Below are 16,171 nucleotides of genomic sequence, written 5' to 3' on the forward strand. Positions count from 1 at the left end.
AAGATTGTGACAATGAGAAATAGTGTTTTGCGGACTCTATAAAACTTCCAATAATGAAATACAATCCATGTCCCATAATTTTACTTGTTTAAATAGTATATTTTTCTTACGAAATACAACCCCGATAGGAAGTCTAATGGTTTGGGCATGGCCGTTTTCGACCAAAAACGTACCCTTCCCTTTTCGGCCGATTCACTGTTCGACCAAAAATGTACCCTTCCCTTTTCGGCCGATTTTATTTTCGACCCAAAAAAGTTTAATATACTAGTATACTACATAATGATTTTGTTAAGTTGGTTTCAAATAACTACTTTAAAAAGTAGTGAACCAGCGACCTAACCAAAACAGTGCTAACAAAAGTGAGTAAAAAAAATTAATTATGACAGGAATTGTAATTATTATCATAGTTTTCTATATTTTATTGACAAAAAAAAATATTTTTATAAATATTATTACGTATTCATTTATACATTTTCGTATTTTATACAACTTAAGTATATATTTTTAAATATTTTTTTATATGTATAACATAAAGAATTATATGTAATTATTATCATTATTTATTTGTAGCCTACTACTATATTTAAAAACAACTAGCAAAAATAATTTTTTCTACATAAAGGCTTATAATTATTATTTAATAATAATTTTTTGGTCGAAAAGTGAATCGGCCGAAAAGGGAATCGACCATTTTCAAAATTTGGTCGAAAAGTGAATCGGCCGAAAAGGGAAGGGTACGTTTTTAGTCGAAAAGTGTCTCACCCAATGGTTTAACGCGTAGGAATGTAGGTAGGACATTTGTTAGGTAATAAATGTGTATGCTAGTCAAGGATTCGAACCCCGTTGGGTGAGAATAAAACTTGATACATTTTTTCTAAAGAATTACAATATTTTTAAAACTGCTTGTTGTTAATTAACACTCCGATCGACAGCTATTGATATCACATGAAAGTTATTTTTAACACAATAAAATATTTTTAAATTTGTATACTACATGTTATTTTGACAATAAGTGGAATTAGATTAATCTATAATTGGTTGTCTAATGGTAAAACATTTAAAGATTTTAAATTAACTCCAAAATAATTAAAAATAACTACCTTTAAAAGAACTCATTTTGACTTATAGGTATAGGTACGTCTGATGTGGTATCAACCTCAAGCTTCTAGTGAGTGAAAACCTACACGTCATCTTAGTTATTTTAACACCAATTCGTGCTAAATTAAATAATTTTTTCTATCTGTGTTGATTTCACGGCAACCAATAATTATTATTACATTTATATAATATAGTAGTTTTAAAACAAATGGCAACCGTTTATAAACAAAAATTTCCACCGTAAATCTCTAAGTCCCCGTTTGAGCACATCCCCTGGTTGGACCTAGGGGGATGACAGTGGCGGATCCAGGGCTTAATTTTGGGAGGGGCATGGGGGGGGCAAAAGTACAAAAAGTTGCAAAATTGGCTACAAAATTGACTAAACACAGTGTAAAACAAAGGAAAACTACGGTGATGGATGCTCCCTTTGCCCCCCCCCTGGATCCGCCACTGGGGGATGATTTGTGAATCTAGACAATCTGGGGCGTCACCCAAACGCATACAAAAAAATTCATTCAAATTGGTGAAACCGTTTAGGAGGAGTTCAGTCACAACACACGTACAGTAGAATTAATAATTATACATATAATTATATAAAGATACATAATAATATATATTTAATATATACATTATGCATATTAAATATTAATAAAATATATTATACCTACGATAATATACCCATCATCATAGGCGCAAATAGCGGGGGGGATGCTTTAGGGGCTAAGCCCTCCCAAAAATGTCCATAGCCCCCCCCCCAAACATTTCCTACATTTTGTTTTAAGCTTATTAAATATTATCTAAGTAAGGCTTTATATGGATGATTATTAATTTTGCAGTCTGTTTATTGAAACGACGCATCATTCAACTTATAAAGAAAGATGAATTTATTTATTCTGTGTTATTAATACGTCGGGATCTTCCACTAATTAATTTAACGAAAAAATTCTATTTTAATAATAATTTATTCAATTAGGTAATGTTAGTTCAATTTTTTTTCTATGTTGTACCTATGTTTTCTATTATGTGTACCTACCAATTGTAAAAAAAGTACAATATTATGCAAAACTTTGATTATAATTTTTTTATTTTTAATAATTTATTATAATAACAAATAACTTGAATGTAATAAATTAGTATTTATATAAAAGTAAAATAATAAAATTGTATTGCAATGCATCGAAAGGAATTAAAATTTTTTTTATAAAGTTTGTATGGGGCGTTGGGGCCCAATCATGCGAGCCAGACCGACACTGCGCCATGTGACGTGAGACGTCAGACACAATGGTAAAATAGAGAAACAACAATGTTGGACAATTCGTCTTAAATATGTAAATTACGTAAATACATAATGCTCATAAATTAGGTTTTTTAGTGGTAAAATTGAAGTTGAATTTTTAGAATAATATTGCCAATAGAAAAAAAAAATTGTATACGTTCGAATTGTATTCTCTTTGTACTCGGCGATACTACCGCGCTCTAGCGGAATTGATACCGAAACACATGTTTAGTGAATGTATATATGTAATATGAATGTACATATACACACACACATTTATGTAATATATATATATATATATATATATATATAATTTTTTTTAATCAGTCACAAAAAAATGGAGAGTTTCAGCTGCAATTGTTTCGTTTTCAATTTTATTCAATTTCAACACGGTTAACCGTATGTTTTAATGTAACTATTGTTTTTTAATTAGCCTTTAGTTGTACGAGAAAAATGCAGTCGTAAAACCGGCGCACTGGTTCGGGTCGGCATATTCAATTTGTTGGAAAAAAAATTAACGCAATGATAACAGTGTTTATTGTCTTGGGTCACAACGTGTGAACGTCGGGAGGATTATAACAAATTTCGGCGTACAATGAGCTAATATTGGCCAATTTTCGCGGAGGATCATATACAAATAGGCGCCATGCAGAAGAGGGACCGGGAGAAGGAACAAAACGGTAAGGATGACAAGCGCGGCGGAAAATCCACCGGATCGAGGGCAATGCATTCAGCAGTTGCTGGACGACATGGCTTGTCATCGTCAGCCAACTCTAGTGTACTCATGGTCGGCCCGAATTTCCGTGTTGGCAAGAAGATCGGCTGTGGAAATTTTGGCGAACTGAGACTCGGTAAATAGAATATTATAAGTAACACCCGATAGGCGCCGCTTGACGACATACGTATAACGAACATGATAGGTCCGTTTATTGTTATTTTAAAATAATGTGGATCATTACATTGTGTTCTGTCTACAAGTATTGGGTATATTGATTATTGGCATGTAAAGAATGAAACTACGATTTTAGGTTTTGCTTATCTTTGCGTATTTCAATACGTCATAGTTCACTTTTTGGATGTCGATTTCCTACTCGATAGTGTCACTAACTTAACATTTGAATTCAACGTAGGTGTATCACTATAACTACATCAGGGTGAATAATTAGATCAATTTATTTTCTCGTTGGTAATTATGTAAATACTAACGTTTATTTACAAATGCATTTAATCAATAACCTTTTGAAGATAATATTATTTATTAACCATTTGGAAATGTTTGCTACAAGACATATAAGACAATTTAATCTTAATTAAAATAAAATGTTATTAACTTACAGTTAATATAATTTATAATAAACTGAAGTTAGGCATAGTTATGAATCACTATAAACAATAAAGTTGGTAGTTAATTTACTTAAGGGGATGTATGTATAACAAGACTTAAACAAATTTAATCTATCTAACAGTTTCAAATGATTTGGCTAGGTATATCTTATCTTAATAATTATTTACAGGTAAGTTGCCTCTAAATGTTTCCATAAAGTAACGGAAAAGAATAAAGTCTTTGAAAGGAAGAAGATATACAATAACTTTATCTATTTCCCGACTTCAGTAATTTGTGGAATTCAAATATTTTTACTTCATATTAATTTTTTAAAACCACATATAATATGGAACACTTGGTTATTTTATTTCTCTTTATTTCTTATTTTTTTCATTCATACTTGAATTATTTAATTATTATGTCACAATATAATTTATGTACCTATTTTATCTAGATTAAATAAAATATATTTTTATTAGGTAGGTACTACAATTATTATTAGTAACCTTTTGTGATAATATATTTCAAAAATACACATAGGTACAAATACTATAAAATGCCCGATAATATGTCCTAAATATCTAGAGTAAAATTATGTTAATTTATCAGTTTTCCCAATTTTAATAATTATCAAAATAAATTACAAAATAAAAATAACTACCTACAAAAACTATTATATAACAGACAATGACACGATTAATTATCTCATACTAAATACAATCTAACTAACAAGTCAAACTTTTGGTATATGAAGCCGGTATAAAAATAAAATTGTTGTCAATGTATATTATTTTTAGATATGTACTTTAAAATTGTATAAGTAGGTTTCTTTAGTAAAAAAAAAAATAATGTATACAATTTTATTTTAGTTAGTTAATAAATATGGTTTTTATTTGAATGTCCCTATAATTTTTACCATACATCAGTTAACTAGATAACCTTATTATAATTATTTTAGATTACTCATATTATTAATTTTTAATAAACATATTTTGTAATTTTTAAGTATTGTATAACTGTTATATTCAGAAATATGTGTATTCTTCTGTTATTTTTATTGAATTCCGTTGAATAATACCTTATACAGTATAATTATTCAAGCATGCTTACCATACTTTTATGTTTAAATTATGAATATTCAAATTCTGAATTTTGGAATTTTTAAGTGTGTTTAAACACGATATTTTTAATACTAAGATATTTCACAACATTTAAAGAACATTATGCGGCGATACCAACATTGTTTATAAAATGAGAACCTACATGAATTAATACAAATTGTGAATCAGATGATTTTTCTGAAAATGTTGGCATGTAATAGAAATTTTAATGAAAAGTTTCTGAGTTATTCTACTCAAAACACTAAGGATAGTAGTGTATCAAATACTTTGTAAATGGACAGGTGCTCACTAATTATTATTAAAAGGTATGCAATATTAAATAATTTTTAAGAATTACTTCTTAGTACTTGGTCAAGTATACTCAGACATTTTTTTAATATAACAAAATGCTTATGGATTAATAAATCACCCAATCATTTTTAAAACAAAAGTAAATAATATACCAAGGAATAGACCTTTTAATAATTACTGGGCTTGTGTACATATAAAAAGTATTTAATAGACTACTGTCCTTAGTACTTAAAGTAGAATAACTCATTAACTTTTCATTCAAATTTCAACTACAATATGTCAACAGTTTCTAAAAATTCATCTGATTCAAAATTTTCATAAAAACATGTGTTTTCATTTGAAAACCCATTGTTAGTATCACCACAGGATACTCGTTAAATGTTGTGGAAAATATTATAATATTCGATAATTTGGATATCATCGTTAAATACTATTAAAAATTACAAAAATTATAATTTGAATATAATGTGCATAATTTAAACATACAAATAGGGTTAGCATGCTTAAAAATCATCCTGTATATTATTATTATTATTTTTTGTTCTCAATTAAGTTAAAAACTTTTCGTAGTCATAATATTATATCAAAAATAGTTAACTTTAATTTTATGTGGTAATTTTATCAACCATAATTTAGTTTTATCAAAATTATCATCTTAGATTCATTTAATTACTGTGGTTAAATTTTTGTGATGATTAAACATTTTGGCATTTTGCATGAACTATTTTTGTCTAAATTCCCTTAAAGTTTTAAATGTCTTTCATAGATTTTTCAAGAATCAGGTAATCTACCTAATGATATTGGTTTTACAATGATCACCTTTTTAATTTTTGTTAGGTATGTTTTTGTCTGATAGGAGTGTTTCAAAAGCTTCAAGTAGCTCTATCTGTCAATTGAAAATTTGACCTATTACCTCCTTAGATATTTTAGGTAGGTACCTAGGTCTGTTTTTTAATTTCTCACAAATGTTGACAAAAGTAAGAACAATTTATTGTTTTTAAACTTGTAGACATTTACAAAATACAAATTCTTAACAATTATATGTTATACTTCTATGCATATTGTACTTGTATGTATAGGCGTAACATTATAATTTTTAAATATAGGTAAGTGCTAACTTCTTGATGTTTTATTATAATAAAGTTCTGAGAAATTTATTTAAGGTTAGCCGTACCTATTTCATGGTAATATTTGTGGGTCAAATAGTTTTTATTTCAAAAGATTTAGAATCTGGTTAAAAGTTTGCATTCCTTTTGTAATTTTCTAGATTTTTATATCAAAATTTGTAGCTTTAGATTAGATTGTATAGGCTATAGTATAGATTATTAATGCACTTGAGGTTGTAACTCAATGTTTCTATAGGTACCTGTTCAATAAATAAATGTTCAAAAGCTCATGTCATAAATTATTTTTATGACTAATTTACATTTTTTTAAATATTTTAGTTCAATTATTGTCTGGTTTTCAGAGCTGTTTGGTGTCTCCTTAAGCTGGATAAAGTTTTTAATCAAACCAAACTGCTATAAATTGTTCTTCAAATGTTATGATGTTTATTCTTGAAGTTAAGTTCTCAGTAAATCTCACATCATGTATTATATTCATTGTTTCCATCGTACAGAAGAAATAATATTTACACTATGTAGTTCAAAAAAATGTAGTTGCATAGAACTATTATTAAAGTTGATATATTACATATAGGTACCCTGTAGCCTATATTTTAGATTTTTAAACCACTGAAAAAAAAAACTTATAAGTGGCAGTAAAAATGTTTAATACCAACACAATAAATAATAATAACAACAGCAACTATTAATTGTTTTAGTTAATAATTAACATTTTATTGTAATAATGTTATACCTAATAAAAAATATTTATAATTGTAATGTTTTAAGACCATTTATTTTATTATTTCTTCGCATTATATATAAAATAATGCATTACCTATGTGTATACTTTCAATAATAGGTATATTAAATTAAACTTGAACTCTTAATAAAAGGATTGTTTTATTAATCCTTTTAAACATTAGCAAAGTGACCTGTAACATTTTTTTGTCAAGTTTTGTAGTAATTATTGATTGTATTTGAATTATAATGTCTAATGTCATTCTATATGACTTAAATATAGTTAATATTTATTTTATGGATTTTACTATCACCAATTTTAAGAAATATTTAATAAAAATATTCCTACCTATCAAATAAATAAACTAAATAACTAAACTATTAAAAATATATACCATGTTAAATTAGGGTACTTATTGTGTGAAGGTTGATATGTATGCTAAAATATTTTGAATAAATGGGATGTTTGGATTTACATATGATTACTATTGATTAGGTATTAAAATTATCCTTTTAGTTTTGGTGATTTTAAATTTGATGACTGAAACACAGGCTGTATATGAAATAATTAAAAATGTATTAAATATAAAATATTCTTAAACAAATATGTTAAAAATATATTAACTGTTAGTTGTTACTAAATATCCATCAGTTATATATCACTGAAAATCATTTTGATAAATACAATATTTGTTAGTAGATATTGAAGTTTATCCTAGAATCCATTTATCCATTATTCCTAGAATGTAGGATTACTTGCTAGATGTATCTTAATGTAAAAAGATATTTCCAATACTATAGCATTACATTATGTATACATTCATAAATTACAATTCGGTTATATTCTGAGAATATAATCAATCTATGATTGATAAGGGTTTGCCCTTTTTGTTTACTTTATGTACTTAGTTGACATTGTTTACAAAGATCAAGAGAATAGGACTCGGTGCAAACATTTACATTGTATGTTTGTCATCATTAAGTTTCATTTATATTTTTCATGTATAGCTTTATAACCAGCAAACATTTTATTTTTACCGTTTACTATTGGATAATTTCCGACACATTACCTAGTCTGAGGGTGAAACCTTTCAAGATCTTGGTTACATCACAAAGTCCGAATTATAAAATTAATTATGTTTTTTTTTTATTTGTTTCTGTTTCTAATATTATACGTTTACATAAATATATTTTTTTCTTCATAAGTATTAGGTCTTAGGTATGAAAAATATATAGTTCTGAAAAGTAAATAAAATTCAATGAAATTGATTAAAGATTTTAATTAGAACAATAAGTACTAGAAAATGAGATAAGTATGAAATATATAGTTAGGTTAGCTATTCAGTTAGTAAGCACGTATCTGTATTATTTAAAAAAAAACTATTTTAAATATCATCCTGTGTTTTATAATTGGCATGGCAACACAAAAAAAAAATGACAGTATAAAAAGTATTTTAGATAAAACATCTGAACATCTGATGTGGTTGGTAAAATCCAGGGTCTGAGTATAGCTAGCAGGGCGTCGAAGCTGGGTTTTTAGTAATTCTGTAAATTCACATCAACATATTATAAAATGTTCCAATTAATGAAATAAATCCAATAAAATAAAATAATATTACAATCTTATTTGTTTTTCATTATTATGAATTGCATTGCAATAAATTGAGCTATTAAAATTAAAATTAAATTAATGCAAGAACTAACATTTTAATAATATTAGTGAGTTAGAATTTCATCATATTTATACTTATATGTCTAAGTTCTAACTTTTTAAAAAAAATACTAATACTAACTTCATTGAGAAAATAAAAATAAGAACAATTGATAATTATTATTATTATTATTATACTTACTCCAAAGAATTGAATTATAACTTTGGAGGCAATATTATTATTATCCTAAAAATGCTGAATTATATATTAATTGTCTTTAGTATTTTTTTAAGTACCTAATGGGTTATATGAACCATATTGCTACTAAATTTATATTAAAATTAAAAATAACAATAATTTATCATAGATGATACATTGATATATTATGTTGATTTTAATTTAGATGGATTAAATCCCGTGTGGTATTTTAATTATTTTTCGATTAGATGCATCAACATGTTTAACTTACACTATTTTTTTTTCATTTATATATAATAGGAAAAAAAACTTAATAGAATTGATCATTATTTAATATTTATGTCTTATTTGGACATATTATTTTACTGAAATTCTTATTTACCAACTGACCCTTAGACCCTTGTTAGGTAAATACATTTACTTTTGGTCAATAATATTCAAGCCCATTTTACTGTCAGCTTAATTTTAATTTTTACTTACTAAATTTAAGTTAGTGCCAAAATTTTTTTGTTAAAATATTTATCTTTATTTTATAATTTCTTGAATCTGTAAATAATAATTTTGTATTAAGTACTATGTAAAATAACAATAAATATTCTCAACTAGATAAATCTATTCTAAATTTAAATCATTGTATGCAAAATAATTTCTAAGTTAGACTAGGGGTCTCTAATCTATGACTGTCAAGCTCATTTTGAACTCTAAGATCGTAACTATGAATATGTTAATATTGTATTTATTGTGAAGAAATTAGTAATATTTTTCTTTTCCTTTGTAAAATTGTTGGTGAAATAAAATAATAAAACAGTTCTCCTCTCTTTTCAATCATATTACATCCCACCCATCTCCAAACAACTTTGCCTTGTAATGTCAAAACGTATCCCAGATTTGGCCTGCTGAAAAAAAATAAAGGTTGCAGTCCCCTAAGTTACGTCAGTTATTAATAGTTTTTAATTGTTGGAATATTATAGAAATTATGAAGATAGTTGTATGGTCTATTTTGGTAAATTTAAAATTAAGTTTCTATGCCGCGTAATTTGATATTGAATTAGTAACATAGTTACAAATACCTAGGTAGAGACTTAATTATTTTAAAACTCATTTATTTTAATTTAAAATTCATCTATACCTTTGAATATCAAATACATTATTAATATCTTAATGTCTACAATATATGTACATAATATATGCATTACTGTATATAACTCAAAATGCTTTTCATATTATTCACATGATATAAAAGATTTAATTTTTTACCATAGATACATTTTTAGTCAATTGAATAATAGTAAAAATATAATAAATAATACTAAAGTTTTTTTAAATGGTATGTCAATAAAAAAAATATGTATCTATTCCTTAACCTCGTAGTCTCATTTTAAAATTAACTGTTTTTAATGTGATGATGTAAATATTTATAATGCTGTTGACTAGTTGCATATCATTTATATGTTATAGAAAAAACACTGTATCAAAATAATTTTTACAAAACTAATTGAAACACATGATTTTTAATGTTAAAAAATTATATTTATTCTATAATATATATTTTTATTTTTTCAGGAAAAAACTTATACACAAACGAACATGTGGCAATAAAAATGGTAAGAATCATATTATTATTATTAATAAAGCATAATATTTGGATGATGGACATAATTATGTTTATATTTGTGCAATACAATAAATTACAATGACTAATTAGTGGGTTTATGTTTAAATAATTTTCTATTTCATTTTTAATATTTTAGGAGCCAATGAAATCCAAAGCGCCTCAATTGCATTTGGAATATCGCTTTTATAAATTACTTGGATCTCATGGTAAAGATAAATATATATATTTCTTACCAATTGGTGTAACATTGGTTACATAAATACACTGGTTAAATTCATTTTTAACTTTTATTAACATAATAATATTTGTTTGATTCCGTAGCTCCTGCTTTCTTCTCAGATGGCATACCAGAAGTATTTTTTTTTGGTCCATGCGGCAAGTATAATGCTTTAGTCATGGAACTCCTTGGTCCCAGTCTTGAGGATTTATTTGATATGTGTGGGCGTGAGTTTTCGCTCAAAACTGTTCTCATGATTGCCACTCAATTGGTAATTTATAATTTATTTTTTATGATGATAAAATGTAATATTCTTAGATTTCATTACATTTTTATTATATCACTAATTAATTTTTGTATTGTTTTAAAGTTGCACAGGATAGAATATGTTCATGGTCGACATCTTATATATAGAGATGTTAAACCAGAAAACTTTCTCATTGGTCGTACTTCAACGAAAAAAGATAAAACTATTCATATTATAGGTTAATAATAATGATAAAATTTACTGAAGGAATTTGGAATTTGTTCTATATAGAAATATATATATTATATACCATAATCATTTATTTATTTTGAGTAAATTATTTATTCTTTTAATCTCTTATTGAGTTTTAAAAGGAACTAACCAGTATTAAGACTTATGTCAGGTTTCATGAAAAATATATTAAATGGTTCAATACAATTTAATGACCATTAATGGACCTCTAAATATGTCGAAGGAACCATAAGCTCTAATTGATGAACAGATTTATATAAATATAATATACAGCTGTTATGGTAGTAATAACACTATTTTCACAAAATGTATCAATTAATTTTATCAATATTCATTGGACATTTTTTTTTATATATAATATGAGTATGTCACAGTATAATATTGTCTATTCTAGAATAGAAGTAAATTAATTCCAAGTTCCAAATTTGTCTACATTCATACACTGTATAAATTAATATAAACAATGTTTTATTATAGATTTTGGTTTAGCTAAAGAATACATAGATTTAGAAACAAATAAACATATACCATACCGGGAACATAAAAGTTTAACTGGTACAGCAAGATATATGAGCATAAACACACATTTAGGAAAAGGTATATACATTTATTGGTATATTTTTTTTTTTCAGTTTTGTATCGTTAATTATGTATTTGGTTCACCCAATATTTTATTCACCCAGACCCAATTCATACAAAATTTAGAACTGTTATTATTTTTGTACCCAACTCAGATGCAGCCATTTATTTTTTTATTTTGATCATTTGAGTCTTAGGTTATATACTTTTCTAACGGTGTACCTTATTTTTAACTATTTAGATTGAAATTTGGTACAGAATATTTATTTTAAGATTTTAATATAAAATTACAGAACACTTTATTATTTATAAACTATTAAAGTTTAATGATTAAGAATATTCTACCCATACATGGATTATCTTACACGTACGACATATCAAGTTTTCATTTTCTAGTTTCAATAGTGTGCTGTTAGTTTTGATATTAGAGTGAATCGACCAATTATCAAACTTTTAGGTAAAAACATTAACTGTGTTTAAGTACCGGCAATTTTTGATGTTTTAATTTTCAAGTAAGATATGGGTATATGAAATATCAAATATTAATCAACTCATTACCATATCAAAACTAATACGACGCTATAGAAACTAGTGAATGAAGATTTGTTATGTGGTACGTTTGCAAAACAGAGACAACAGGTGCATGGGTACCATCCTCATAAGTTAAACTCTATAATAGCTTAAATTAATTTTTTTTTAAATATTTTTTGTATAAACAATAAATATATATTGAGTTTGTATGGTTTCTTGCAGAACAAAGTCGGCGAGATGATTTAGAAGCTCTTGGACATATGTTTATGTACTTCTTACGAGGTTCATTACCATGGCAAGGCTTAAAAGCTGATACTCTCAAAGAAAGATATCAAAAAATTGGTGATACAAAACGAGCCACTCCTATAGAAGCTTTGTGTGATGGATATCCCGGTATTTATTGATGTTTATGAAATTATTTTTGTTCTAATCAGTTTAAATATATTTTTAGAGGAAATGGCCCAGTATTTACGTTATGTTAGACGATTGGATTTCTTTGAGACACCAGACTATGAATATTTGCGTACATTATTCAAAAATTTATTTGAGAAAAAAGGTTATGTTAACGACTCTGAATTTGATTGGACGGGCAAAACAATGGTATGCCATGCTTTATTTTTTAAAAAGAATTACATTTTGATGTGTAATGACTTTATCGCATGAATATCAATAACTTTAACTCAAAACTATGCATTTCTAAAATAAAAAATTTCTTTATTTTTTCGTGAATATTGTACTAGTATAAAATAATAATGAAATATATTTTACACTGTATATGAAAAGTTTTGTTTCATTCTATAATCCATCATTCAGCTGTAACTTTTAGTTATTAAGGCCTTTTAGTATTTTTAATAAACTAAAATTTAAATATCAACTATTTATTCTTGCTGGTATACAAACTATTAATTTTCATAGGTAATTAATTAAAATGATTTTAAAGTGGTTGGATTATTAATTATTGTGTTTTAATGGAAGAATGTGTAGTAAATATTATTTTCATTTTACAAGTTGGTTATTTAAAATGTCACACTTGTTAGACATTTTAATAAATTACTTTACTTATATATTCTATTGTAGTTAATTAAATCAATATAAATATTAGTTAGAATTAATGCTTGTAACACATTTAAAATGAAAACTGACGACTAGGTTTATTATTTATTTTGAGCTCATCAAATGTTTCTGTATTAGAATAAAAATTGTATTTATTTTATTATGCGTCGACCGTAATAATATATACTTAGTGTATTTTGAAGAAATTCTTATTTTGCTACCAACATAATAATTTTGGTTCTTTTTACTTTTATATTTTCTGTGCATGCTGCATGATTTTTTTTTTTTGTGTTATCTTATGCTATAAAATCAGAAACGTGGCTTGTTTAACATACTTCGCGTTATACGCAACATATCCAATGAAAGTCCTCAAACATCTGAAAGCAATTTGGTAAGTCATGCGGATAACATTTATAGTGGTCATTAATAATTGTATGGTTTTTTTTTTTTTTTAAATGTTTGTTGGTTTCAATGATTATCAGATTATATCAAATATAATTATACATAAGTAATAATTTTTTTATTTTTAGTGCACATTAGTTGGTTCCATTCAGTCCAGCCAAGAAGTTATTTTATCACCAAACAGAGAAAGACAAGTTGCAGGCAACAAGGTAAAATTATTTAGTACCTTATATTATTTTATTTTATATTATTGTTAATGAAATCATGTTGTATTATTATTAATGTGCAAGGACAATGACGAAATGTCAGTCTACAGTGATGATAATGATGATAGTGTATTGTTAATCAATAAGGTATCAATTTCATTAAAGACCATTTAATTTTTTATCCTGCAAAACCAAGTGTACATAGTACAAGCCATAAATATCTGTATAATATTCATTTAATTTATTTAATACCAGTAGAATCGTTCCTGTAAAAATTATGTTTTTACTGTAACAAATTGTCATCTTTTGTTAAAGGCTAATAAACATTTAGTAATAAGATTCATTGTATATTTTTTGTTAATTTTTACATTATTATACATTTTTCAGTCTGGAACAAAAGGTTGGCAAGATGGGTCAAAGCTTCCAGGTCACACATTAGGAAACTTAACCCCTGCTGATCGTCATGGAAGTGTTCAAGTAATTTAATCTAGAATAATTATTTTACTAAATATTATAATTTGTTTTCATTTATTTCATATTTAAAGGTAGTAAGCTCGACTAATGGTGAATTGGCAAATGATGATCCAACTGCTGGCCATTCCAATACTCCTATTACAGCACAAGCTGAAACAGAAATTGTTGATGATACTAAGTATGATGAATAGTTTTGTGCATACATTTTTGATATTTTATCTAAACCAAATGTCGTTTATAGATGTTGTTGTTTTTTTAAACGTAAAAAGAAGAAAACTCCTCGTCCTAAGTGACTAACAGTGGTTAAATGCAGCTCTGAACGAGAAGCTGTCACGCTGTTACGCGCCACCTCGCACTCTAACTCGCGTGACAGTGCCCTAAATGTTCCCGTTCCGACCATTACGTGAGATTGCATTATCCAATACATTAAATATTATTTTGTATTTAATTTTGAAACATCTCTTTCCTTTTTTTTTTTTTTTTTTTGTAATTAAATTAATAGGCTACAATATACTTATATCTATAAAAGAAAAAAAACATATATTAAAATAACATATAATAGACTGTTAGCATTTGGTCACCTGTGCATTCCGTCAACGATCAATAAAAAAATATGATGCCAAGACGCTTCAATTGTTGACACTAGTCTTGACACTAGACAGTAAGACAGTATAATATTCATTTATTGCTTTTTTTATCTGTTAAAAATAATATATAAATGTATATGATAAATAATATTATCAAGTAAATTACATTCACGTTCTCTTGTTCAAAAGAAATAAGGACTCAGAAGTATAGATTTATTTGATTGGTTTGCTTATTAAACAAAATTTTTAATTATTTATGTCAAATAAAAAATAATACTTAAGTTACCTAAGTAGTAATTTTTTATAATATAAAAATAAATGCGCCCTACATTAGTTCCTGTAAATAATTAAATAAAATACCGTTTCGATTAACTTTTATATTAAAAACAAATATATGTAAATCTATTTATGTTAATTTCAATTAAGTCTTGGTTCAGGAACACATTAATCAATACCTCACTTACTTTTTCCTATAACTGCCCATAAAGAGCTTAAGTATATTTTTTTTTAATAAAAATTTTTTTTCTGAGTTCAAGCACTTGGTTCGTCCAGATTGTATAATAAAATTATTATACTATTTATTTAATTATTATTATTATTATTATTATTATTATTATTATTTTGTTACTCAGAATATATTTATTACTTGGGTGAGATTACTGCTCTGTTAAAATTCAATCTAAATATGTACTTTCTATTTTTATTATTTTTTTAAAATTTAATATAACAGTTAATTTTAAATATTTTTCAGTTTTAATTTGATGTAATATTGAATAAGATATTGTTATTTATATCCCAAATAAAAATAATACAAATTTTTTGGTTGTTTTGTATTATTATTGAATTAAGTGTTTAATTTGAATTAACGATAACTGTAAAACTTATTCGTCAAAAATGTAATTATGTGAATATTTTAATATTTCTCATGCTAATCTTATAATTTGGTTTTCAGTTTTTTTTTTTTTAAGATATTTATTATTCTTTAATAAAAGAACTACACATTTAAATTATGGTTTACTATCGAACAATTTTATTCCAATAATAGTTCATAAACAGTTGATGAGTAATTTCATCCAAGTGTACTATGAATAAATGTTAAATATTTCAACCTGGTTTTACTAGTGCGAAATGTACCATAACCCAATGGGTTGATAGTTATTTACCGCGTTTTGGAAAATAAACTGATTTTAGAAGTTTAACTAAA

The 16,171-nt window shown here is 25.8% G+C and overlaps 1 protein-coding gene across 2 annotated transcripts; it reads left to right on the forward strand.

Moving 5' to 3' along the window:
- The first annotated feature begins 2,688 nt into the window (after window positions 1-2,688).
- Window positions 2,689-15,498, forward strand: LOC100167970 (casein kinase I). 2 transcript variants are annotated; one of them, XM_029489590.1, is made up of 13 exons: window positions 2,689-3,225; window positions 10,368-10,408; window positions 10,556-10,625; window positions 10,741-10,907; window positions 11,007-11,121; window positions 11,613-11,732; window positions 12,468-12,638; window positions 12,697-12,845; window positions 13,612-13,689; window positions 13,829-13,909; window positions 14,294-14,383; window positions 14,452-14,558; window positions 14,622-15,498. In XM_029489590.1, the coding sequence occupies exons 1-13, from the start codon at window positions 3,021-3,023 to the stop codon at window positions 14,671-14,673; spliced, it is 1,446 nt and encodes a 481-aa protein (XP_029345450.1). In that variant the 5' UTR covers window positions 2,689-3,020; the 3' UTR covers window positions 14,674-15,498. The 2 variants fall into 2 exon arrangements, with proteins under 2 accessions (XP_029345450.1, XP_001951970.3); XM_001951935.5 differs by lacking the exon at window positions 13,612-13,689 and having other exon boundaries at window positions 2,690-3,225.
- The last annotated feature ends 673 nt before the right edge of the window (window positions 15,499-16,171 follow it).

This window comes from Acyrthosiphon pisum, chromosome A2 (genome assembly GCF_005508785.2).
Source record: "Acyrthosiphon pisum isolate AL4f chromosome A2, pea_aphid_22Mar2018_4r6ur, whole genome shotgun sequence".
Classification (NCBI taxonomy): Eukaryota; Metazoa; Arthropoda; class Insecta; order Hemiptera; family Aphididae; genus Acyrthosiphon; species Acyrthosiphon pisum.

What these genes read in the sequence shown, in the direction of transcription:
- LOC100167970 (XM_029489590.1), top strand. Translation starts at nt 3,021, where the DNA reads ATGCAGAAGAGGGACCGGGAGAAGGAACAAAACGGTAAGGATGACAAG. An exon ending in TAAATTACTTGGATCTCATG is followed by an intron (nt 10,626 to 10,740) that starts GTAAAGATAAAT and finishes TTGATTCCGTAG; the next exon opens with CTCCTGCTTTCTTCTCAGAT. An exon ending in GACAAGTTGCAGGCAACAAG is followed by an intron (nt 13,910 to 14,293) that starts GTAAAATTATTT and finishes TACATTTTTCAG; the next exon opens with TCTGGAACAAAAGGTTGGCA.